The 21,501-nt window shown below is 42.4% G+C and overlaps 5 protein-coding genes across 5 annotated transcripts; 1 reads left to right on the top strand and 4 right to left on the bottom strand.

The window, feature by feature from the left end:
- Nucleotides 1–1,254: 1,254 nt before the first annotated feature.
- On the bottom strand, nt 1,255–3,179 carry LOC122617521. The gene is made up of 4 exons (XM_043793415.1): nt 3,040–3,179; nt 2,208–2,766; nt 1,797–2,146; nt 1,255–1,654 (listed from the first exon to the last, which is right to left on the bottom strand). The coding sequence occupies exons 1-4, from the start codon at nt 3,104–3,106 to the stop codon at nt 1,269–1,271; spliced, it is 1,362 nt and encodes a 453-aa protein (XP_043649350.1). The 5' UTR covers nt 3,107–3,179; the 3' UTR covers nt 1,255–1,268.
- A 671-nt stretch (nt 3,180–3,850) lies between these two features.
- On the bottom strand, nt 3,851–4,176 carry LOC122618123 (tissue factor pathway inhibitor 2). The gene is made up of 2 exons (XM_043794264.1): nt 4,095–4,176; nt 3,851–4,041 (listed from the first exon to the last, which is right to left on the bottom strand). The coding sequence occupies exons 1-2, from the start codon at nt 4,174–4,176 to the stop codon at nt 3,851–3,853; spliced, it is 273 nt and encodes a 90-aa protein (XP_043650199.1).
- Nucleotides 4,177–4,607: 431 nt separating this feature from the next.
- LOC122618134 (male accessory gland serine protease inhibitor) lies at nt 4,608–4,943 on the bottom strand. The gene is given in 1 exon segment (XM_043794284.1): nt 4,608–4,943. A coding segment is annotated over 1 exon segment (336 nt).
- A 600-nt stretch (nt 4,944–5,543) lies between these two features.
- Nucleotides 5,544–5,926, top strand: LOC122617998 (papilin). The gene is made up of 2 exons (XM_043794104.1): nt 5,544–5,664; nt 5,730–5,926. The coding sequence occupies exons 1-2, from the start codon at nt 5,571–5,573 to the stop codon at nt 5,924–5,926; spliced, it is 291 nt and encodes a 96-aa protein (XP_043650039.1). The 5' UTR covers nt 5,544–5,570.
- A 766-nt stretch (nt 5,927–6,692) lies between these two features.
- On the bottom strand, nt 6,693–15,426 carry LOC122617221 (palmitoleoyl-protein carboxylesterase NOTUM). Its single transcript, XM_043792972.1, has 4 exons — nt 15,067–15,426; nt 9,082–9,484; nt 8,455–8,967; nt 6,693–8,390 (listed from the first exon to the last, which is right to left on the bottom strand). Exons 1-4 carry the CDS (start codon nt 15,139–15,141, stop codon nt 7,348–7,350), a joined length of 2,034 nt encoding a protein of 677 aa, XP_043648907.1. The 5' UTR covers nt 15,142–15,426; the 3' UTR covers nt 6,693–7,347.
- Nucleotides 15,427–21,501: the final 6,075 nt, after the last annotated feature.

Below are 21,501 nucleotides of genomic sequence, written 5' to 3'. Positions count from 1 at the left end.
ATAGGTAAGGAGCCCTTATCAGACATTGGAGTCATAAGGCTAATAAGGTTTTGCCATTACACACTCACCCACGCCTAAACAAAGTGCATTCAACTGCAATTACAACTGCAGTGGGGAGTGCAGTGACAAATCCGTGCTCTTTGTTGCGTTTGTCAAGCCGTACGAATGCTGAAATTTCAGGTTTTTGACATGGTGATTTGTTTTTGGAACTCAGATTCGGATTGAATCGTTTTCCACATCATCAGATAAGCTCGCAGTACACTTCAATTAGTATAGATCCGGTTTCGTATTAGCCAAGGTGAGAATGCTGCATACCCTGCGAGCGGGTAGGTTCGACTTTATGGTTGCATCACCCCATATGCATATGGATGTGACATATTCCGGTGCGATTGCACACGTGTCAGATAGCAGGCTCTTGCGATACATATTTCATTACTAAACGCCTTGATGAATGAAACATTTGCCTGAGTCATAAGTTTTAAGAACTGCGAAAGGTACTTGTATACATGTGCTACTTGCTATTTGCTAGTAGACTGCAAATATCAAAGATCATAACTGGAATGGCATTCGACTATTGCCGATCTATTATGCAAATTGCTGATCTAGATTCAGCTGCTGGCGATCGTAAAGTCAGGCGGTGACCTTAGATTGCGTGAGGTTTTCAATTAACAGTCGAAAGTTCCTATGGAAATTGCCTTGATTTGTGTGGGAAACCAACAATTACACCACATCTAATCTTAACTAAAAAGTTTTTTCAAGAGCTTTAGAAATAACAATTATAATTTAACTGTGCTTACTTGGTTTGTGAATTTAATAACGCAATTGAGAACTAAGTTCAGAAATAAAAAATCCAGATACTCGTTAAATACTACTGCGCTTTCATAAATGGAATATGTGCAAATAAATATGTCTGAAATGTTTAATTTCCACGTCTAAATTTGAAAATAACATACTTTTGGAGCTGCCATCCTGATTTTAACTTTAATCGATGATTTGTTGGAACTTATTGGGTTGGGTTTGGTTCTTAGCTTGTTGGAACTTGTTGGGTTTGGTTCTTAGCTTCTGCGTTTTAAGTGGTTCATGTGCTGGCTGAAAGCTAATTGGCAAATGGGTCCATGAGTAACAAGCGCTGCCAACCTTTTTTAAACATATTCTTAGCGCACACTGATCAAAATTACTTTTAGTTTTCACAAATAATTTATTATAATTGTTGAACCAGTGTTTTAAGATATCTATTATTGAAACAGGGGTCTATATTATTACAAGTCTCAGTACACGTTAAAAATTTCCAAATTTATATAATCGTTGTTGGCCAAGATAAAGGCCTTGTGCGCATTGACTTGTATGGCCAGATCCACGACATTCGTATTGCTGAAGTAGTCCATGGCAACCACATTGGCATTATTACCCCAAGGTCCTTTTAGCCACTTGTTTATCTTGGGATTGAGCACCGTTGCCCGCTCCTTGGAGGTCTGCAGCTGGTGGGCGTTCAGTGACTGCTCCATGCTCCTCACCGCCGTGAATATCCAGCCAACATTCCGAACTGGAGAATCCGGCTTCCTGCTGAACAGCAGACGCATATAGTCCAGGGTTTGAGAAATATTCATGAAGCTGGTGCTGAAACGCTGCCAGGGCGGGCAGAGCATGTTCGATTCTGGAAAGGTTTTACATATGGTTTTAGAAATATGGATTATATAAAATATTGTTGAATGCTTTCAACCTTGCAAGCAGAAGTTTCGGAAAGATCGTTTTAAGAACTTCTATAATTTCATGTCGATCTTAAAATGCCAACATACCTTTCTCCGGATAGGGCAGTTCCTGCGTGGGAAATAATATCACCAGATGCCTCTTTTGCAGCAGTACTTCGCTTAAATTTCGATTCGCGCAGTTTTCGTCCTTGCTCACATTGCGCCGATACGCCTCATCACCCAGCTCCTGGCGAAGCAGGCGGAATAGCGAACTGTAGATCTCCGGGTGTTTGTAGAAGCCAATGGGAAAACTACTGAAATCCAGGACTACCATTTCGCCAGATCTTTTAACAAACTGACGAACATCACGCAGAACTCCGAGCAGAGGTGTAATCAGCATGTTCTCGTTGGCTATCCAGAAATTATCCGCATCCTTATCCGTATTCATGTTCTTGTATCTTGCGGTTTGGAAAGTGATTTGTGTATTGGTAAGAAATAACAATTTATTTTAATGCTCACCCTATGCTTAAATCGAGATAACGAATGCCAAAGACCAGCTGCGACCAAACATCGAGTTGCTGGGCCACCAGGTAATCCCTGACCAGTATCGAATCGGACTTACTGGAGCTGCCCAAGACGGCACCCGAGGCATGTGTGCCGGGCAGGAAGATGTCCTTCAGCGGCAGCCGGCTGACGTGCTTCGTCTGGGCCATCCAGTTGGGCTGTATCTTGAGGCAATCCACGGTGAGCAGCTCAGTGCCATTGTAGCTGGCCACATAGTGTGGCAGGCACTTTCCCATGGGATATTGCGTTGCCAGCTGGTCGCCACTGTCCTGTTTATTCCAGCCGCCAGGAAAACGCAGCTTGCCCAGCTTGATGGACGTCAGCATCTTGCCGGTCCTATTAAAAATCCCATTGATACGCAGATCGGGCTGAAAGCTGGAGATGGTCGGATCCTGGCTGTAGATACCCACCCACTGCGGTGGTCCAAAGCAGTTGGGACCCCAATTGATCTCAAGAAAGGTGTCCTGCAGCGTTTTGCCCGTCAGCGAAATGGTGAGGTAAACAGGACAGCCCGCTGCAAATAATACGGGTATAATCAAGGATTAAATGGGGACCTCTGTGGCACCTCCAGTATCTCAAGCTAATTAACTCAACGGGGCTCCGTCTTTGTTTCTATAAGAGTTTTGCTCACTACGTCTGAGTTTTGTACACATAAAAAGTCGAGAATAAAACCAATAACTTTTTGCAAGCTAAGATATTACAAGACGAAGCATGAGTTTCAACGAAGCTTATGTAAAAGGGCTAAGATAACCAACTTTACTTCATTTTTTCTGTACGCAATACTTACCTTCAAGGGAGCCCATCAAAAGAATTGACTGCAGCAAAGGCACCAAGAGAATATGTTTTTGTATCATCTTTAAACTTGACACTCAATTAGAAATTACGTGCACTTTGAATAGATTTGGCGTCTTGTTTGCTCGGCATCCAGAGCCGAATTGAGGCGAGAGATACTTGATACACATACATTTCTGTGCATTTCCACACATCTCGTTCCCGGCGACAATTGAATCAACCATTTTCGCCCCGCAACGCCTTTAACCGCCATTTGAGCATCGCAATGAGCGATTTCGCATACTCAACTTTGATGTCGTTTGACCCGAGAGAACATTTCAAACGAAGATTGTTTTGGGGAAGAAACATTCTACAATACATTTATTCCGACAAAATAAACTGGTCCTACTTTCCAAGATTGATTTTGGACTTCCACATAGGTATATCCTGGGCTGTCCAATAATTGTTTAATTATTTACTATAAACTTCAATGTATACAGCAGACCTAAAGATTTTATAATATGTTTCTTAGATAAAGGTATTACAAGAACTTACAATCTACCCGATTTTCAATTGAAATCATTCTTTGCAAAGAAAAGGTAGATATTGTTGAATAGTTTTTACTTGTAGGGAAACCATTCCACGAATTAAAGTGATGGCATAAATCGAAATACTCGTAATTGCATGCTTATGCATTCTTAAGATTTAAATCTTGACTTTCGGTCGTCGTTGGTTTTGTCAAAAAGGCTGGTACTTGAACATATATAATATTTTCTGCTTTTAATCGATCATTTGATTTGAGAATCAAATTCAAAGAGGTGATTAGCTTAGCGCCTGCACCGATTGCAATCTTCCACTTTGCAGTAGCGATTGCCATTGCCGCCACAGCCGCGATAGTTCATCTTTTCGCACTTCCTGTTCCGGCTATTATAGAACCACATACCATTCTGGGCAGTCAAGCCGCAAAGTCGTCCATTGCGATTTCCCTCATCCTTGCCGCCAGTGCACAACTGAAAGACTTAATTCGTTGTCGTGGTTAAGAGGATCTTGGACATCGCATTGTTTTTTTACCTGGACGACCTTGGCAAATCTGGCCATTTATATAGGCCACATACAGAGTTAGGCCAGCGAGGATCAGGAAAAGGAACTTCATTCTGAATACCTCACGTGTGGGCGTTCGATGCAACTGTTTCACCATTCGATTTATAGGAAAATATTTATAGGAAAATACACAAAAACGCTCGATGTAAATTTCAATAAAGACAATACCTTTATTTGAGCTTGTCCTAGATTTTCGCCTTTAAAACTGTTCTAAATTTCATTAGTTTACTAGTATTGATCGCTATTTTTAACTGAGGATATGGATGTGTGGGTGGAACAAAGCACATAAGTGTGCTAATTTTGAAAACACTTGAGTGATACAAGTCAGCGGCCTTGGAACTCTGCCTTTAAGCAGGATTTACAATAGCGGTTTGGTAGAAATAATTCTATAATTGAATTCACTAAGTTTTTTCATGATGAATGAATTAAAGAATAAGCCAGAGATGCACCTATAACTTCAATTCAAAATGGTTTAGCTTCATTTCAACGCTTAAATTGTAAACAGTTGATTCGGCAGTCTTGAAGAGAGCAGAATCTATTGCTGCTTCCTCCGCATCCGAGGTACGGCATCGTTTCGCATCTCCGGGATTCCCCGTTAAAGTACCACACTAGGGGCATAAACCTCAGACCACAAGTCAATCCAAACGGGGTTCCAATGTTTCTGGGTCCAAAACATGTCGGATTGCCTGAAAAACGTTTTTAAGATCTCAGAATGACTAGAAATGTATTTGACTCACTTATTCGCGCGCGGCAAAATATTTGGGAGTTTGCAAAGGCCACATTCAGAGTTAAACAAGCGAGAACTAAAAGGAAATTCATTGTCAGCCGAATCGAAATGAACGTTACAAGTCTAAATCTCACTGTTTATATAGTAAACAAGATTATTAAAGCTCGGCCTAAAAGCACTGAAGATTAACCGGAGCATTGACTTAAACATTTTGTTATTCACAGAAATTAGTTATTATTATATTTATATAATCACTGTGAAAGCAGCGAAGGCAACTAATTAAAATCTGCTGTAATGAGATATTTTTGGAATGAGCTTTTAATTTGAAATTTGGTATCTGACCTAAATATGTTATTTAAAGATATATTTAGAATGCATATAGAAATTATATGTATTCGACAGTGCAAAACGTAAGTAAATAATTATTTAAAGTTTATTCACCTTATTATTATAAGCAGCGAAATCTTTTATGTCGAAAGCCTTTCCTTACGTAAAGAAGAAGTATTAAATAATTGTTCTTCGAACTATTATAAGCCTATTATTCCCCTAAAAACACGTGCCTCTTTCTTGTTTTGCTTTTCAGCTTTTGTATAAAACAATGGCACGCCGAAAATAAAGTTGATCAAATATTGTCAGAACTAGACTTTAAAAGGGGCCTGGCAGCAGAATTAAGACCTTATTCTGCAATCGCAACTCACGAGTGCAAGTTTGTGGCCAAAATGCGGATAAGCACTTTGATTCTCATCGCAGTTGTTATGGCTGTATGCCTTTTCGCGGATGTAACTGGAGTGATTCGGTGCAAGGGGAAGCCCAGTAAGTTGTTTTCAGCATCAAATATACTCAGTACTTTATTTTGAAATTTTAATTTATTTTTCCAGAAGACTCCAAGTGTGCGGGGAACCTCAATGGCGGTAACAATCGCAAAAGCAAGTGCAAGAAGTCGGCCAACAAGGATATGTGGCACTACAATGCACTGACAAAAAACTGCACCCAAATTAATTACCTAGGATGTGGTGGCAACGACAATCGCTGGTGCACAAGAGCGTTATGCGAGGGCTGCCGACGGCCAAGATAAAATTGTGCACATATATAAAAAGTAGAGTATATAAATAAATGAATAAATAATTAGACATAGTTTGAAATTAATTATTTTTCGGGTTTATTGGATTGGTTTCCTACTTCAAACATTGGTCGATTTCATCTTTTGAAAATGATAACCAGTTCATTTGAACAACGCTAACAAAAGCTATTAAGCTTGCGAATTGCATTACGTGTATGATTATCACTAAGTTTAAGTACAACAATTCTTAGGGCTAAACTTCAACCAGTTCTGTACAGGCTTAGCATAAGCTACTAGTTTTAAATAGTTAATTTGTGTGCGATTTATTCTCGTTTATCTAGAAATTCTTTACAAACATTGCTACAATTATTTATTCGATTTGTTCACTTCGCTTCTGGTTAGCTATTTATTATCTTTTATTTATTTATTCATTTTCTCTTCAACGGAATGCGGGCGGTATTGAGTTAGGTATTAAGTATTTGATTTTCGTTGCACAGGTACGCAATGCTATGTGAAGGCAGCTGCTTATCAATTTCATTCATTCTTACTGATCTGAGGTAGGTACAAAATAAGTGTATAAAAAAAATATAAAAAAATAATAATCATATGCGTGGGGCATTTGAAACAGTCTAGATTCCACACAAAAGTAAAATCCTAAACGGGCCATAAATTATCAAATAAATTACATAAACATTTACGTTCATTAAGCATATCTATGTAAACTATGCTATTTATCCATATATATATGTAAAAAAACATAAAAACAGTCTTGTGGTTGCATTTGTGTTTAGTTTCTCGTTAAGCAGATTTCATTTCTTTGATAATGATTGCAGAATGCGAATGAATAAATGTGGCGAATGTGAATGTGAATACGAGTACGGATACGAGTACGAATACGAATACGAATAGGAGTTGCAGTTCGAGTAGGACTATAAATAAATTCTGCTTAATTACTGGGTACTATGCGCATGTCTTTTCTTCTTGGTGTGTTCTAGGAATTGGAGTTATCTCCGCTAATGTGAGTGTGTTTTGGGGTGGTGTTATGTAATATTTACAGAGCGGCCCCACCTACAAACTATATATATAAGGGGCGCCTATTTACAGTAGGGTGGGTCGAGTTCTATAGACCTCCAAAAAGTGCTTGCAAATCGTAGGGTATCCATTTTAGAGATAACCAAAATTAAAAGGAAGAACTCCTCCTTATTGATCTTATTTTTTGTAAATGACTGAAGGAATATCTAAATCGAGTGCAGCTAAGAATCAGAACTCTCTTGTCGTTTATAAAACACTAAGATATTTAACTAACTTGTCAAGTGTTAAGCTTTAAGATAGAAACCAAGAAGCTGTGCATAATATCCCTTAAGTATTTTCGATCTCCTACGATTTCCTTGCCCATTTTTGGTTCCCCCCAAAGGGGTAAAGGGTATTTGGTGAGCCTAGTTGGCCTGCTGGGTGAGCATGTTGACCAATTCGGTGCGCTCCATGTTGTTGAGCGTGTGCATGTCGACGCCCAGAGCGGCGGCCACCGCCTCGATGTCCAAGCCGAAGGCGGTGAGCAGCTCCAGGAAGCGCATCTCCTCGCCGGTCATGGGATTCGTGAGCGTGGGACAGGAGTGATTGCACTGCGGCCAACTGCAGCGTTCCAGGAGACGGAGGCCGCACTTCTCCGGCACTCGCGGAACGCGATTGCGCTTCTTGGACTTTGTGCCCGCGGAGGCGTTGTTGGAGGAGCGTGTCTTCTGGGGCGCACTCGCCTCCAGCAAAACACCAGCTGCCGGCTGTTCCCGCTGCATTTTCACCTGCTGCTGCTGGGCTTTCCTGCGTCGCTTCCGCTGCTCCTGCCTTTCCTCGGGAGTCAGCTGCTGGCGCCGCCGCTGCTTCCGCTGATCATTGCCACTGCTCGACTTGGGGCTGTTATCCTTCTTGTTCCGATGCTCCTGCGCTCCATTGGCCTTCTTCTGCTGCTGCTGGCGGCGCCGTTGCTTGCGCCTCTGTCGCTGCTCCTGGCGCACTCGTTTCCGCTCCTCCCGCTCCTCCCGCTCCTCCTTGGTCAGGTGATTGTGCCTCCGCTGCTGCCCTCCAGTTTGGGCCACGTTATTCTGCTTCTGGCGCTGCAGCCGCTGACGGTGTCGCTGGTGTCTTTGGTTATTGGCATGTGGTGGATGCGAGACCGCCGTCGATGGCTCCGTGGAACGCTTGAGCTTGTCATGACGCCTGCTGCGTGTTGAGTGCTCCCAGCAGCGCAGTGCCGAGGGCAAGGATATGTCGTCGATCTTGATATTGACCCAATCGCGTTTGAACAGCACCCCATGACCTATGCAACTGGGTGCGAAGACGGCGCTCACATTATCCAGCGAGGATCTCAGGGCGCCGCCCATTTCGTGGATGTAGTTCCATTGCTGCGGCGTTACGGGTGCTCCAACATTATCCACTCGCATTTGGGCCTCGTCGAAAAGCCATTGGAAGACGAAAAGGGGCGCTGTTTGGAGGTGAAAAGCGGGTTAAACAAAATCTAAAATCTCTTCAAGCTATAGACAACATACTTTTTAGAGTGGGATACAGTCGGTATCCGTAGTAACACCTCCAGGGCTCCGTGGGATAACTCTTGGTGCACTCCTCGGGCAGCAAGCCCTGCCACAACTTCCATCCCTGACGCACTGCCTCATTGGAGGCCACTGCCGCCGGCGTGTATGGCTCTCTGTCCAGGAACCAGCCAGAGTCACTCACTCCTCTCACGGTGATCTGTAGCTTTTTCTCGTTGACAAGGAAGTCGCGAATGCGATCCAAATTGAGCATCACACCCAGGCCACCAGCCGATGAGCCCACGAGAAGCAGTTCGCCGCCCGGCACTCGACCCAATCCCACGGGAATCAGTTCTGCGATCACCTGGCGCAGGATCAGGGCTCCCATGAACCGCCAACTGTTCTCCCGATCGCTGGTATCCGGCTCCGTTCGCGTTCCCGACCACGAGTCACTGCTGCAGTACGGGATGAGCACGTGGTTGGCATTGTGCCAGTAGGGATTCTCCTCGGGATGGGGCGACAGGATGCCTCCAACTGGAAAAGGGAAATGTATGATTACTATTCGTTGTTCCGTTTAATTTCTTAGATTAGTTGAATATAAAAAACAAATTGCTATGAAATGCAAAGTGTATTCGCTATCAGACTCACCATCTCTCGTCTCTGGCCACTGGGAGGAGGTCATGAGGTGGCGCAGGCGCATCCACCTGGCGCGGCACGAGCGCACGTCGAAGCAGTGCCAGCCACCCTCGAGAAGGACGATCCACTTCTTGGAGCTGGGATGCTTGCGCAGGTAGAAGCCGGCGTGGCTGCCATCGTTGCAGGTGATGCTCGAGTTGGCCAGGTTGGCGCGCTTCAGGGAGCGGCTGTGGTCGCCGGAGCCGCTGGCCGAGTGCATCACCATGTAGTTGCGCTGGATCATGTTCATGCTGGTGTCCCTCAGAGGATCCTTCTCCTGCAGACTGGCTGCATCCAAGATGCTGCTGCTGCGCGCGGCTGGCAGCTGACTAAACGTGGCCAAGAGCAGCAGAAGCGTTAGCAGCGGCGCTGCTGTCTGTGTGATCGAGAAAAGAGCAGGGAAGAGAGTTGCTTTAGTATCGGCTTAGACTGAGAGTTTACAATTTATGGCCAAGATGATGGGAGAGATGCTGCTCTCTGTTTGGGCCGAAAAATCACTCGCGGCTCTCTCACGCGAGCAATGGTGTGTGTGTGTTTTTGGCGGAAAACTTGCTTTGATCAAAATGCGAGCAAGAAGCTTTGCGATAAGATCAAAGAAATTGTTGCCGCCTGCCGTTTCGTTGTGTTATTTCCTCCCCCCTTTCCCCTTGTCTCTTGTTTTTTGGTAGATTTGTTGTTGTTTTTGGTTTTAACATAGAGAGAAACACGGAGAGACAACCTTAAGGTATTTAGTCAAACACGGCAAGAAATTGTTGTTAATCATACGCCCCGTGGGCCAGTCAAACAAATTTCAATTTCACAATGTCATGGCCGCTGACGCGTGGTAATCACCAGTTCTTGGCTTTGAACTTAAGGTCGCCTCGTTGTTTCTTTTTTCCCCTTTTTTTCTCTTGTTCCCCCCGTTTTTTTTACACACATCAATCAAATGAGCTATCTGGCGATTTGCTTCGTCGTTTCGCTGATTCTCGACTTCGACTGCGAGTTCGGGTTCGGGTTTTTGTTTAGCTATTTTCCAGCAATTTGTAAATAAGACAATAACAATAAGAACAACAAAACACATTTGCCGACAGCATGGGCAACGATTTTAGTGTCTCAGTGTGTCAGTCTGTCAATTCTGTCTACGGTCTTGCCTCCGCATAAATAACCATTCAGAAATCGTAAAGAAATCTTCAATCAATGTTTATACAGGCCTTTGAAGTCCGCCGATTCCTGCCGATTCGTTGCCGCCAGCCACGACAATTTGCAGACAGAAAAATGCAAATGACACAAACACGAAACGAAACAACAACAAAAGCTCTGGCAATTATATTGGCCAAAGGCCTACAAAGTATAATTTCGTTTGGGCCAACTCAACTCAACTCAATTCAGCTCAACTCAACTCAAATGCAAAGTGGTGCTAACGGTAGCCAGCCAGCCGTCATTAAAATATATCCATATATATCTGCGGCGATATCGGTGGTTTTGCCACTTATGTATTTATATATATTTATAAACCCAACAATCTGGTTCCCCCGAATTCAGATGAATTATGCAAAATGCAGGAATTCAGATAAATTTGGCTTAACAAAATCATTGACAAATACCCTGGTTGATAACGTTTTAATAATAGTGAATTGATTTTATTTGACAGTATGCTTTATAAATTTCGATTAAGATGTGCGCAAGCTTGATTTATGAAAGCCATCAATTTATTTCGTTGCTGAATCAAATTTAAATCAATATAATAATGAAGTCGGTGATTGATTCAATTAATAGTTAATGACTACATTTAAAGTACGGGTATATATATAGTTTATAATAAACGATATTTAATAAAAAAGCTTTGGTATTTGTAATGCCATAGTTTTATTTTGCCCTAATTTTGTTTTATTTTACTAAAACTTTTAATAAGTACCTCCATTTTCAGCTTTTCAGACCGAACTCGCCCCATTCCTCTAGTTCTCACCCCATCCCCTCGACACTTCTTCACTCTGCACGTCTCTTACAACAGGTTTGGATATTTTTCGGGTCGTCTTAGCCGCTCGTCGTCTGATGTTTGCCGCCAAACAACGAAATTGACAAGAGCTCGCTCCTCAACACCAGATGAGTAGTTTCCATTGTTGATTAGTTCAACTGCGCCAACTGCGGCCACAATGAACCACCAACCAACCAAAAAAAAGCAAGTAAAATAAATACAAATAAAAAGATTTCACGTGTGCGTGCGCGGATTTACGTTTGAGTAAACACCGGCAAAGAAACAGATACAGATACAGATACAGATACAGATACACCTAGAGATACGGGTGAGCGTACGTTGCACTTGTTGTTTACCTGTTGCGAGGGGAAAATAGTGAAAAAAACTAAAGAAAACGGCAGCGCCGATGAACAAAAAACAAAAACAGAGGCGGCGTGGCCAAAGGAAAAATGTTCACAAGCGCCGCTTAATTACCCTATATAGAGTCTTAAGTTGCGCTATTAATTGCGGGCACTGCTTATTAATATTTTGCCTTATTTTCCTCTTTTTTCCACCTTTTTTTCTTAACTCATACCCCTCCCTCCCCCAGCGGCGAAGCCGACAAAGGAGCGCTATTCTGCTCGATTCGATTCGATTCGAATCGAATGTCTGGGGGCTGGCTGGCAGCCAACTACTTGTCGCACCGATTATATTGTCAGTTTTTATTAATTGCTGCAAATACTCGGTCGCGATTGCGACGCGATGGCGCTAAGCGTTCTTTATATGCACGGTGTGTTTTTTCTTGCCACTTTTTTCATTTATTAAAAAAATCGAGTATACGCCCCGTTGTGACTTGAATTGATTTGATTCGATTGCGCTGCCAATTGACTGCGACTGTGCGCCCCTTTTAAGTGTTTTTAATCGAATTGCCATTTGCATTAGCTTAGGGATTGCGAGTTACGCCAATTCGTGAAAGTTGATTTGATTTAAAAAGATTAAGCCATATTTGCAACCGTAGCTATGAATTCTTGGCAAATATTTTGAAATTTTTATTCTAATGTGTCAATCCATTAAATATATCCGATTTTTATAACTAAATTAAAGGAGTGTTTTAAACATTAGTTTATTAAATCTTTGATCAATCTCTAGCAGATCATTTGATATTCAAAATAAGCTATATTTAGTGTGGAAAAATCGAATATAGTACTTCATTCTGCTAGTTGTTTGACCTAGCGAGGCTTGCCTGTATGCTGAGTTATCTAAGCACAATCCATAACGACCTTGTCCAAATCAAAGGGAGGCCGTCGTCGCTGGGCTCGGAAAAGTGGAGGCAGCTCCACTTCAGTGCCATTGTTGTTGTTGTTCTTGGCGCACTTGCAGCAGCAACAACAACAGCAGCAGCAACAACATCGCCAAGAGCAATAACAACAACTACAAACGGACGAGCGCTTCTCAGTCACTCGCAGCTTATCGCAATACGCTTAAGCAAACAGCGGTCTGGGGCATAAATAAACTTCCGTTGCCGTTCTCATGGCACTTGTTGTTCTTGTTCTTGTTATTATTGTTTTATTTGTTGTTGTTGTGGTTCCTGCTGCCAGTTTGTTTGCGTTTCCCCATCTCTTCCCACCCATATGAACCCGTATCGCTGTCTCTGTCCCGGTCTCTCTGTTGTTTGCCGGCTTCAATTGCCATCGCCTTCAGTTTGCGCGCGTAACCAGAATCGTTACGAAAGAGAGCGCGCTCTTACCAAATAGAATAAAAAAGTTTAGAAAACATCACCGAAATGCAAGTGATCGTACTGAGAACTGGGATAAAGGACCCTTTATGAGTTACGGAAACTATAATATGTATGCAATTTTACACATATACCAATCAACAATGATTATACATATAATATAATTATATAATGTTGTCAGTAAAATATATTTAAAAAGTATATATTTTATATATTTCTTGTTTTATTTATTGAGTTATTATTTTCAAGTTTGAGACACAAATTGTTAGTTTGTAACGCGTTAATGGAAGTGAACATTTTTATTTTGCCTAAGGCCGCCTTTATGGTTTTCCACGCTGCATAACTTTCTGTGTTAATTTTCCATGGTTATTTGCTAACTTTCCCACTTTTACCTGACTAATCCTGGGCAGCTGTAAAAGATTGATTTGTTCACCGGTTGTGACCTGAATTGCGTTTTTTTTAGATTTTAGAATACTCAAAGCCACGGGCCTAGGCGTTCATAATTGCAGTTCCCGAAACCTGAACGCTCCGCCTTTTGGTTTCAGTTGTTTTTCTCTGCCTGCCGGGCATAAAAATACACCTGTTTGCGGCAATTTAATACTTTTTATGGCAGGGAAATAACGCAGTGGCTGCTGTTGCGCTGTTGTTGCTGTTGAGATGTTGCTGCTGCGTGACTGCCGCTGCCACTGTTGTTGCTGTTGCTACTGCATTGCTGGCATGGCAAAGGCGCAGGTAATTCGGAAGCAGCCTCAAATGAAGCCGCAGGCCAGCGGGAATGGGAATCCGAAGGAGTATATGGGTATGGGTATGGGTATGGCCATTGGTATGAGTATGGGTATGGGTATGAAGCGGTAGTGGAGCGGCAACAACAAAAGCGAAGCCGCCGAAACGTGTAGCCAGTGCCAACAGCAGCGTTATTAGACCGGCCTGATCTGAGTATCTGCATCTGTATTTGTACTTGTATCCGTTTCTGTAGCTGTATCTGTATCTGTATCTGAGTATCTGTATCTGTGGATGTGCGTACGTCTGCCAAGCGGTCGCCTTTACCGCTGCTGCCCGCTGATCGCTTTTTACTCCGAGCGCGCTAAACCCGTGCCGTTTTCGGCTTTGTACTTTGCCGCCCATGGACTCGTGTATGTTTGCGGCATGTTGCAAAGCAGATCGAAGCTGGCCAGCACGGCACCGAGAGAAATTGGGGGGATATTTAACTTTAATATGATTTTTGTTCTTTCTAGTTCAGAACTGCCAATTAATTAAAGGCAATACGTAGTAGGTTATACGAAGTAGATTATAGAATCATAGTATACTAGTAATCATTTGTACATATTAAACATTAAACATAAAGTTTCGTACTTAAACATGATTATAGTTACAATGTAAGCAACTAACATCAAAAAATAGATGATTTCACCTATAACATTTGGCAATCGGTTATAAAGTTTCTTACAATCTGTCAATACCCCGAAATGCCTTAGAGTTAAGCACCCCGTTTTATTTTGAAAGAAATTATTCGTAAAATACTTAGATCACTGAAAATACCTCAGGCTTTGAACAACAAGCTAAATTGTTTGCCGTGCAGTTCGGGCCAACTACAAAAAGCCAAGGCATCGTCGTCGCACTCATTGATCTTAACTTTGAAAACAGTAGCTACTACGGCCGAGGAGTGGAGTAGATGTGGCTCTGGCTGAGGATGTGGATGTGGCAGGGGCCGCATGGCAATGGGGATGTGGGGATCTGGGGCTTCGACTTGAAGCGAAGTGGGGCGCACGAAGGCGGCCTGCACTTTGTTGTTGCTGCTGCTGATGAGGGTTTTTGGTTAGCTACACTTAAAGACCCATTCCCCGCTCATTTCTGTCGGCCTTTTTGTTTTCTTCCCATCCGAATCCCCATTCCCAATCTGCAACTTATTTTTCTTTGCTCTTTTTGTTTTCCGCCTTTTCTGTGGCTTTTTGCGCACGCAGGCAAATTTAATCTCGTTTTTTATGCCCTTGCAAAGGATTTTCAAATTGATTTCGACCCTACTATGCTAATGTCGTAAATAAAGCTGTAGAGGGTTTGGGTTTTCGGTGTTTTCTCAACCGAGTTCTCACAACCTGGCCAGCGGCTTAAGTCGGAAGCTATTAATTTTAATTGACGTGCTACTGTATTTTTTGGGTTTTCAGCTTAAGCGGCAACTTTTGATATCCCCCCTTTTGCCTATATTAATTTTTTTTTTTGATATTAATTCGCAGCAGCTTCATATTTCATTTGTGGGGCTACCGTATTTCGGCGTTCGCTTTTGATAACTCACCTGCTGTGGCTTAATCCATTTATTTGTAGCTTCTCCGGCTTTAGCTGCCATTTTATCAATTTGTTCGACTGCCATTTTCGATTCGATTACACATAGATATAGTATAGATTAAATATAGATTTTCTGTTGTTTGTTTTGCTTATTTCTCTTTTTGTTCAGCACAGTGTGGAGCACCTTTTGGGGCGCTGCATTGTATGCGATCGGTATTGATTTTTGTTTTGGCACTTATCAACTTGTGATTTTGATTTCTGTAGGGCGGGGGTTTTTCTGATTTCTCGTCGTTTAACTGTGAATTAATGTATTTGATTCGATTCTATTCTGTTTTCTACTCTGCTGATAGCACTGCAATGTTTTGTTATCTGCGGCACGGCACACGCGCTCAAAACGTCCGCTCACGTCGAATGCTCGCCACGGAATGAAATTTTACCTTGCGCTGTGGAAGTGCCGAAGTTGCTGCTCTGCTACCGCCGCTGCCGCTGCCGCCGCCACTGCCGGACTCGCTGCTGCGGTCGACGTCGTCGCTCTCTCTCACGTGCTTACCGCTCGCTCTCGCCCTCTCACTCTCGGCGGTATTTGTATTTGTATTTGTTTCGTTTGCGTTTTTGTTTAGAATACGCAAAATAATAACAAAACTAATAATAAACTGCAGGGCAATGCAAGTTGAGAGAATCGCGGGCAGCGCTGCAACTGCGACGCCGAAGAGGCAGTGGCAGTTTTATCGGCAGCGGCGGTAGCAGCAGCAGCATCAGGAGCAGCACCTACTTGTTAATAAGCGTATTAAGGTTCCCTTTGATCTGCTTAATCGAATGCCGAAATGAAACGCAACGCGCTTCTGGTCTTCTCGCTCGAGTTCGTTGCCTAAGTCTTTTGTTTTCTGATTGCGCCTTTTTTTCGCTCTTGCTTGGTTAATGCTAATTTAGTGTAATTGCAATTATAATGCAAACTCTCATAATTCGCTCATCGCATATATATGTTTTTATTGTTTTCTTTTTTTTGGCTGGGTCATTTGGTGTTTTATAGCTGTCGGCATTTCGTGGAAACGAAGCAATTTTGATATGGCCCTGGACATTCGGCAGCTTGGATGCGGCTTAAAGACATAAAATCTCAATAAAGTAGCCAGCGACTTTTATCTAATTGTAAATCTAAAGGCGAATTCCCCGTTTCAGCAGCAGACCCTTGCCACACTCTTCTCTATAGAAAACTCAATTAATAAGAGATCATTAAAAATTCTTCTTTTTCGGGCCTTTTGATTTTTGCCGTATTTGGCCCCGAATTCGAAATACTTTTACGATTTACCCCCGCCCCAACGACACCCCGGCACAACCATAAAATTGATTCGCTTTTGCAAAATTTTATCACTGACCAAATTGATTTTAGCTGTTCGCTGCCGTCTCAGCTCTGCTTCAATAGAAATTGTAGGCCTAAAGGAAGAAGGCAAAGATAGCAAAAAAAAACGAAAGAAATGGAAAAATGAGAAAAACAAAACAGTGCCTGAAAAAATGATGTCCAACTGGCGGCGACGGCGGCGGCAAACTTGAAAGTGGCAAATAGAAAGGAGCCGACCCGGTCGACCAGTCCGATTCAGTGCAATATTTATGCATTAAGTACACGCAATTATTATGCGACAACGGCGGCGGCAGCATCTCAGGAGATTATTGATGCTCGCATTGCTCATACGCAGCGTGGCCATCTGCCATCCACTTGGCGCTTGTGCCGTTCCAGCAATTAAAACGCCGCCAGCACGCGATGAATGCCATAAACATTTGACGCGCAATCAGCAGCAGCAGCAGCAGCAGTTGCAGTTGTAGTTGCAACTCCTTCGGCTGCAAGAGCAGCAATTACAGCAGCACAAATTCAAAGACACTCCATGACGCTATTGCCAGCGGGATGGGCATGTGGCTGTGATGAGTGCTACTTTTACTGCACCGTGAACTATAGGGGCATAAACCAATTATTTTAATATTAATATATGATATTGTATTCTTATTGATACCTTAAACTTTTTACTGCACCGTGAACTATAGGGGCATAAACCAATTATTTTAATATTAATATATGATATTGTATTCTTATTGATACCTTAAATTTCATTACTGTTATAAAACTTATACATATTTATGTATGTACATATGTATATATATTGTAGCAACCACACCTCAAGTGAAAATTGTAAAACAATAAACAAAAACGATTAGCATATTCAAAACAAAGACAGATATCTATGTATGTTCAATGAAAAGAAATTTAACAAGTGTACATCATTAGCAGGTTTTGTGAACACTGTTGTGTTTTTAAAGTCTTAGCAGTTTATGTTGCCTAACAAAATCAAACGTTGCTGATGTTCATAGATGTGCTATTTAGCAAAAACCTCAGTGCACTGGAAATGGACAACAAATTAAATGAGTATAACTATAAATTATTGTTGTCTAAGAGGCGAAAAACTAAACCTGATAAGTGTCAAAAACTATTTGGATTATTTTCGTTGTTTGCCTTACAATTTTGATTAACCGCACCACTCAAAACGGCGATGTTCCCATCCACAGCAAGGTGTGCTACTTTTACTACACTGGAAAAACTCTTTGTGCGAAAAGAAGCAAGCCCAAGTTTTAGCTAACATAGTTATTAAAACTTCTCACTGAATTAAAAAAAGAAAAAAAGGAAGGGGTATTTGCTGTTCCGATTAGCTAGAGCTTATTCCAATTTGAAAGTGCGTGGATTTTCTTGCGGTGTGGGGCCAGGAAAACAGATCACGGGCGGACGGACATGGACATTTATTTCGCTTAAGCGCACTAACCGGGTAAACTGGTCGGTGTCTTTGATCCTGGCATTCTATTGTTCCGTTTCAAAGGCCACTATTATGTAAACAATCGGCGGCTTTGATCTTGGCCGCATCAAAGTGTTGCCGCCGCGTTTCATCTTCTGCCGCATGCAGCAAATAGCAAGCAGCAAGCAACAAGCAGCAGCGCCAGCTGATGCGGTGCCCCAGCGGAAGATGATGAGCATGATGATGATGATGATGACGACGATGAAGATGACGATGACGAGAAAGAGGACGGCGAGGAAGCGACAGGCACTGCGTAGTTAAAGCTGCTACATCGCTACCACCGCTGCTGAGCTATATAATTTCGCATGGGCCGATCTGTTCACCTGGAGAACGGAGCACCTGGAATACAGAGCCTCTACCTCAGTCTCAGCCTCAGCCGCAGTCTCAGCCTCATAACTTTGGGCATAATCTTCAAAGCGCCGACCGACCGATCGCTTGACATCAATCGAGTCGACCATTCGGCCGCTCTAATCCCAACAGATGGGCTCCCGGATCGCCGGTCGCCGATAAGCAATTAAAATTTCATTTAATGCACAACTTTATTATCGGTTCCAGTCACGGTCACGTCCTTTGATCCTTTTGCCCGATTTCAGGATCCGCTGCGCAACTGTTCTCCGGCGCTTCTTCTTCTTTTTTGCGAAAAGCAAAGCGGCCTCTCTCTCCGTGGGAAACGCAACAGGTGCGCCGAGGCTCCAGCATACAGAAACCAGCATACAGCATCCAATCTCCAGGCTGCAGCAGCATTTCTCATCCATCAACCGGCGGAGCGGGCATCTCTAATTTCATCCAGCCGGGGATCATAATTGCATTGCTCTCCATTGACGGAGGTCAGTGATGTTGGATGGTCATAAGGCGGGGAATTATTAGGAATTTTACCAGAATTGTTTGTCACTTTATTTGAATGAAGAAAAACAACCATTACATATTGTTAAAATATATTAATATGGCTATATGATTTGAATTCCCTCCCTGAATTCCTACAATATTTTTAAATACTTTCCATTAAGGTCAAGATATCCTAGCTTTCATCAATGAAGATGATAATGAATCATAAAGTGTTTATAAGGAGCAAATGGAAAATTGTTCAATCTTAATGTCTTAATACCATGTCGAAAGTATCAAATAGAAAATGTTAAAAAATCCTTGGGGAAATGAAAAGTTAATCATCTAGCTAACATGATTTACAATGATTATTGTAAAACTTTGATTTTTGGTAAAATTTCCATTAATTTTCTTTATCTCTTAGGATGAATGATTTGTTTAATGAGCGGTCAGCTCTATGGTTACCCCAAAGGCCGCCAGAGATGGCTGAAATGGTTTCCCCACTTGGCCAAGGGGCAACCACTTTCTGGTGGCACTCTCTCGGATCGCACGCTCCAATGTTGCACGCTCCTCAGGTTTGTGCTGTGGCTGCTGCTGCTGCAGTCCACTTCGAGGCAAATTGCTGTTGCATGGCGATGGTGTTGTTGTTGGCCGGCAACTAAGACGTAGACAAAGTCGGCGAAACAACAAAGCGAAAATCTCTGCATAGGGGCACACGCCATTCCGAACATCAAAGCGCGCCGCCAGCACAGATTTTCTGAGGTTACCAACGCCACCGTTGGGGCAGCAGCAACATCAGCAGCAGCAGCAGCAACAGCAGCAGCAACATCAGCACCAGCGACGCATGCGCAGAACTCTGCTCATTTGTGTTTTGAGGCGCATTGTGCGACGCGCGTGTTAAGTGGACTGTGAATATGAGAGGAAAGTTCCCAAAGGAGCCAAATAAAAAACATGGAACGAAGAAATGGCCACGACTATAGGATACTCTCTACATTCCCTAAACAAGCAATCATATATCAATTATATATGTCATAACTTTCTTAATTCTTAGGACGATACATACATGCTACACACAATGCTGCATACTTATGAGCGTTTATTTCTTGAGATAATATATCTTTACAAGATGGGCTTAGACCTATACCTATATACAATAAACATAAGATTTATTAGTGCTGATTGAATTAATTTTGTATAATTTAACAATTTCCTATCAGTGGCCTAGCATATAAATGATCAGATTGACAAGGCAACTTAGGCATTTATCATGGTTCGCCGCCACCTCTCTAGCCACGCCATCCATCAAGCGCCCGCCGCACAGATTTCTGAGGTTACCAACGCCACCGTTGGGCAGCAGCAACATCAGCAGCAGCAGCAACAGCAGCAGCAACATCAGCACCAGCGACGCATGCGCAGAACTCTGCTCATTTGTGTTTTGAGGCGCATTGTGCGACGCGCGTGTTAAGTGGACTGTGAATATGAGAGGAAAGTTCCCAAAGGAGCCAAATAAAAAACATGGAACGAAGAAATGGCCACGACTATAGGATACTCTCTACATTCCCTAAACAAGCAATCATATATCAATTATATATGTCATAACTTTCTTAATTCTTAGGACGATACATACATGCTACACACAATGCTGCATACTTATGAGCGTTTATTTCTTGAGATAATATATCATTACAAGATGGGCTTAGACCTATACCTATATACAATAAACATAAGATTTATTAGTGCTGATTGAATTAATTTTGTATAATTTAACAATTTCCTATCAGTGGCCTAGCATATAAATGATCAGATTGACAAGGCTTTATACATTTATTAGAGATATCATAGTTTTGTGCTTCATATTCCATGTGGAGTACAACATACCCTATTTCTGGACAGGTAACAGGTATGCACATTTCTTGCCGCCAAATAAATGCAAGTCAAGTTCCTGAACCTCCTCGCCTCCTTTCCCCGTCATCTTCTTCACCTTCACCTTCCAGCATCCCCTCTGTTCTTAATCAAGAAACGCAGCCGCGGCGTATCACGGTAGCACTTTAAACGTAAATTGCTTTTAACATGGTTATTACAATCTTAACGTTTGTCTGGGCCACGAAGCACTTCAGGCGGCGGCAACCTGTTGTTGTTCACGTTGTTATTGTTAGTGCTGCCGCTGCTGCTGCTGCTGCTGTTGTTGTTGTTGTTGTTGCAGTTGTTGTTGCCACAGGCGGCAATAGAATTCCGGCTAAGATCGCTCGCTCGTTCGGTCGGTCGTTCGGTTGATCTTCGTTTGTATCTTTCTCTGGGATTGGGATTGGGATCGGCATTGGGATCGGGACGGCGACTGAAACTGGGTCTGGATTACTCTTTCGGAAGATTCGTGTAATTATGATTGCCCGATTATTATTGGATTGAATTAGTTGTCGGTGGATTTTGCTTTAATCGAAATGGTTTTGTTCTTACATCCACCGCTCTTTTCACTGTCTCTGTGGCTTTCTTTGCTAATTAGTCGAGCACACGGCAAGATCAAAAACGGCATCATTTTGTACACAGTAAAAAACAATTAAAATAAAAAAAATATTTGAATTAGATTTAAACCAAGCTTTTATTATGGTCTCTTCAATTTAAAATATCTAATATTTTTGGTACACTACGACCACATATTATTATAAACCCATTTAAGCCAATAAATATAACTTCTAAATCAAATATCCAGTTAAATAGAATGTGTGTGGAATTCCTGGATACGAAAACATGGTTAACATGGTTAAAACTATCTTTTTAATGCATTACAACAA

The sequence above is a fragment of the Drosophila teissieri genome, chromosome 3L (genome assembly GCF_016746235.2).
Source record: "Drosophila teissieri strain GT53w chromosome 3L, Prin_Dtei_1.1, whole genome shotgun sequence".
Taxonomy (NCBI): Eukaryota; Metazoa; Arthropoda; class Insecta; order Diptera; family Drosophilidae; genus Drosophila; species Drosophila teissieri.
This window is presented reverse-complemented; position numbering and strand designations above follow the sequence as displayed.

Bases quoted from the DNA above. Each gene is read 5' to 3' on its own strand.
- LOC122617221 (XM_043792972.1), bottom strand. From the start codon at position 15,141: ATGGCAGTCGAACAAATTGATAAAATGGCAGCTAAAGCCGGAGAAGCT. The intron at 8,968-9,081 runs GTGAGTCTGATA...TCCCTTTTCCAG, and splicing joins GTGGCCAGAGACGAGAGATG to TTGGAGGCATCCTGTCGCCC. The intron at 8,391-8,454 runs GTATGTTGTCTA...ACCTCCAAACAG, and splicing joins ACTGTATCCCACTCTAAAAA to CGCCCCTTTTCGTCTTCCAA.
- LOC122617998 (XM_043794104.1), top strand. From the start codon at position 5,571: ATGCGGATAAGCACTTTGATTCTCATCGCAGTTGTTATGGCTGTATGC. The intron at 5,665-5,729 runs GTAAGTTGTTTT...TTATTTTTCCAG, and splicing joins TCGGTGCAAGGGGAAGCCCA to AAGACTCCAAGTGTGCGGGG.
- LOC122618123 (XM_043794264.1), bottom strand. From the start codon at position 4,176: ATGAAGTTCCTTTTCCTGATCCTCGCTGGCCTAACTCTGTATGTGGCC. The intron at 4,042-4,094 runs GTAAAAAAACAA...CAACGAATTAAG, and splicing joins GATTTGCCAAGGTCGTCCAG to TCTTTCAGTTGTGCACTGGC.
- LOC122617521 (XM_043793415.1), bottom strand. From the start codon at position 3,106: ATGATACAAAAACATATTCTCTTGGTGCCTTTGCTGCAGTCAATTCTT. The intron at 2,767-3,039 runs GTAAGTATTGCG...TATTATTTGCAG, and splicing joins TTTGATGGGCTCCCTTGAAG to CGGGCTGTCCTGTTTACCTC. The intron at 1,655-1,796 runs GTATGTTGGCAT...AAACCTTTCCAG, and splicing joins ACTGCCCTATCCGGAGAAAG to AATCGAACATGCTCTGCCCG.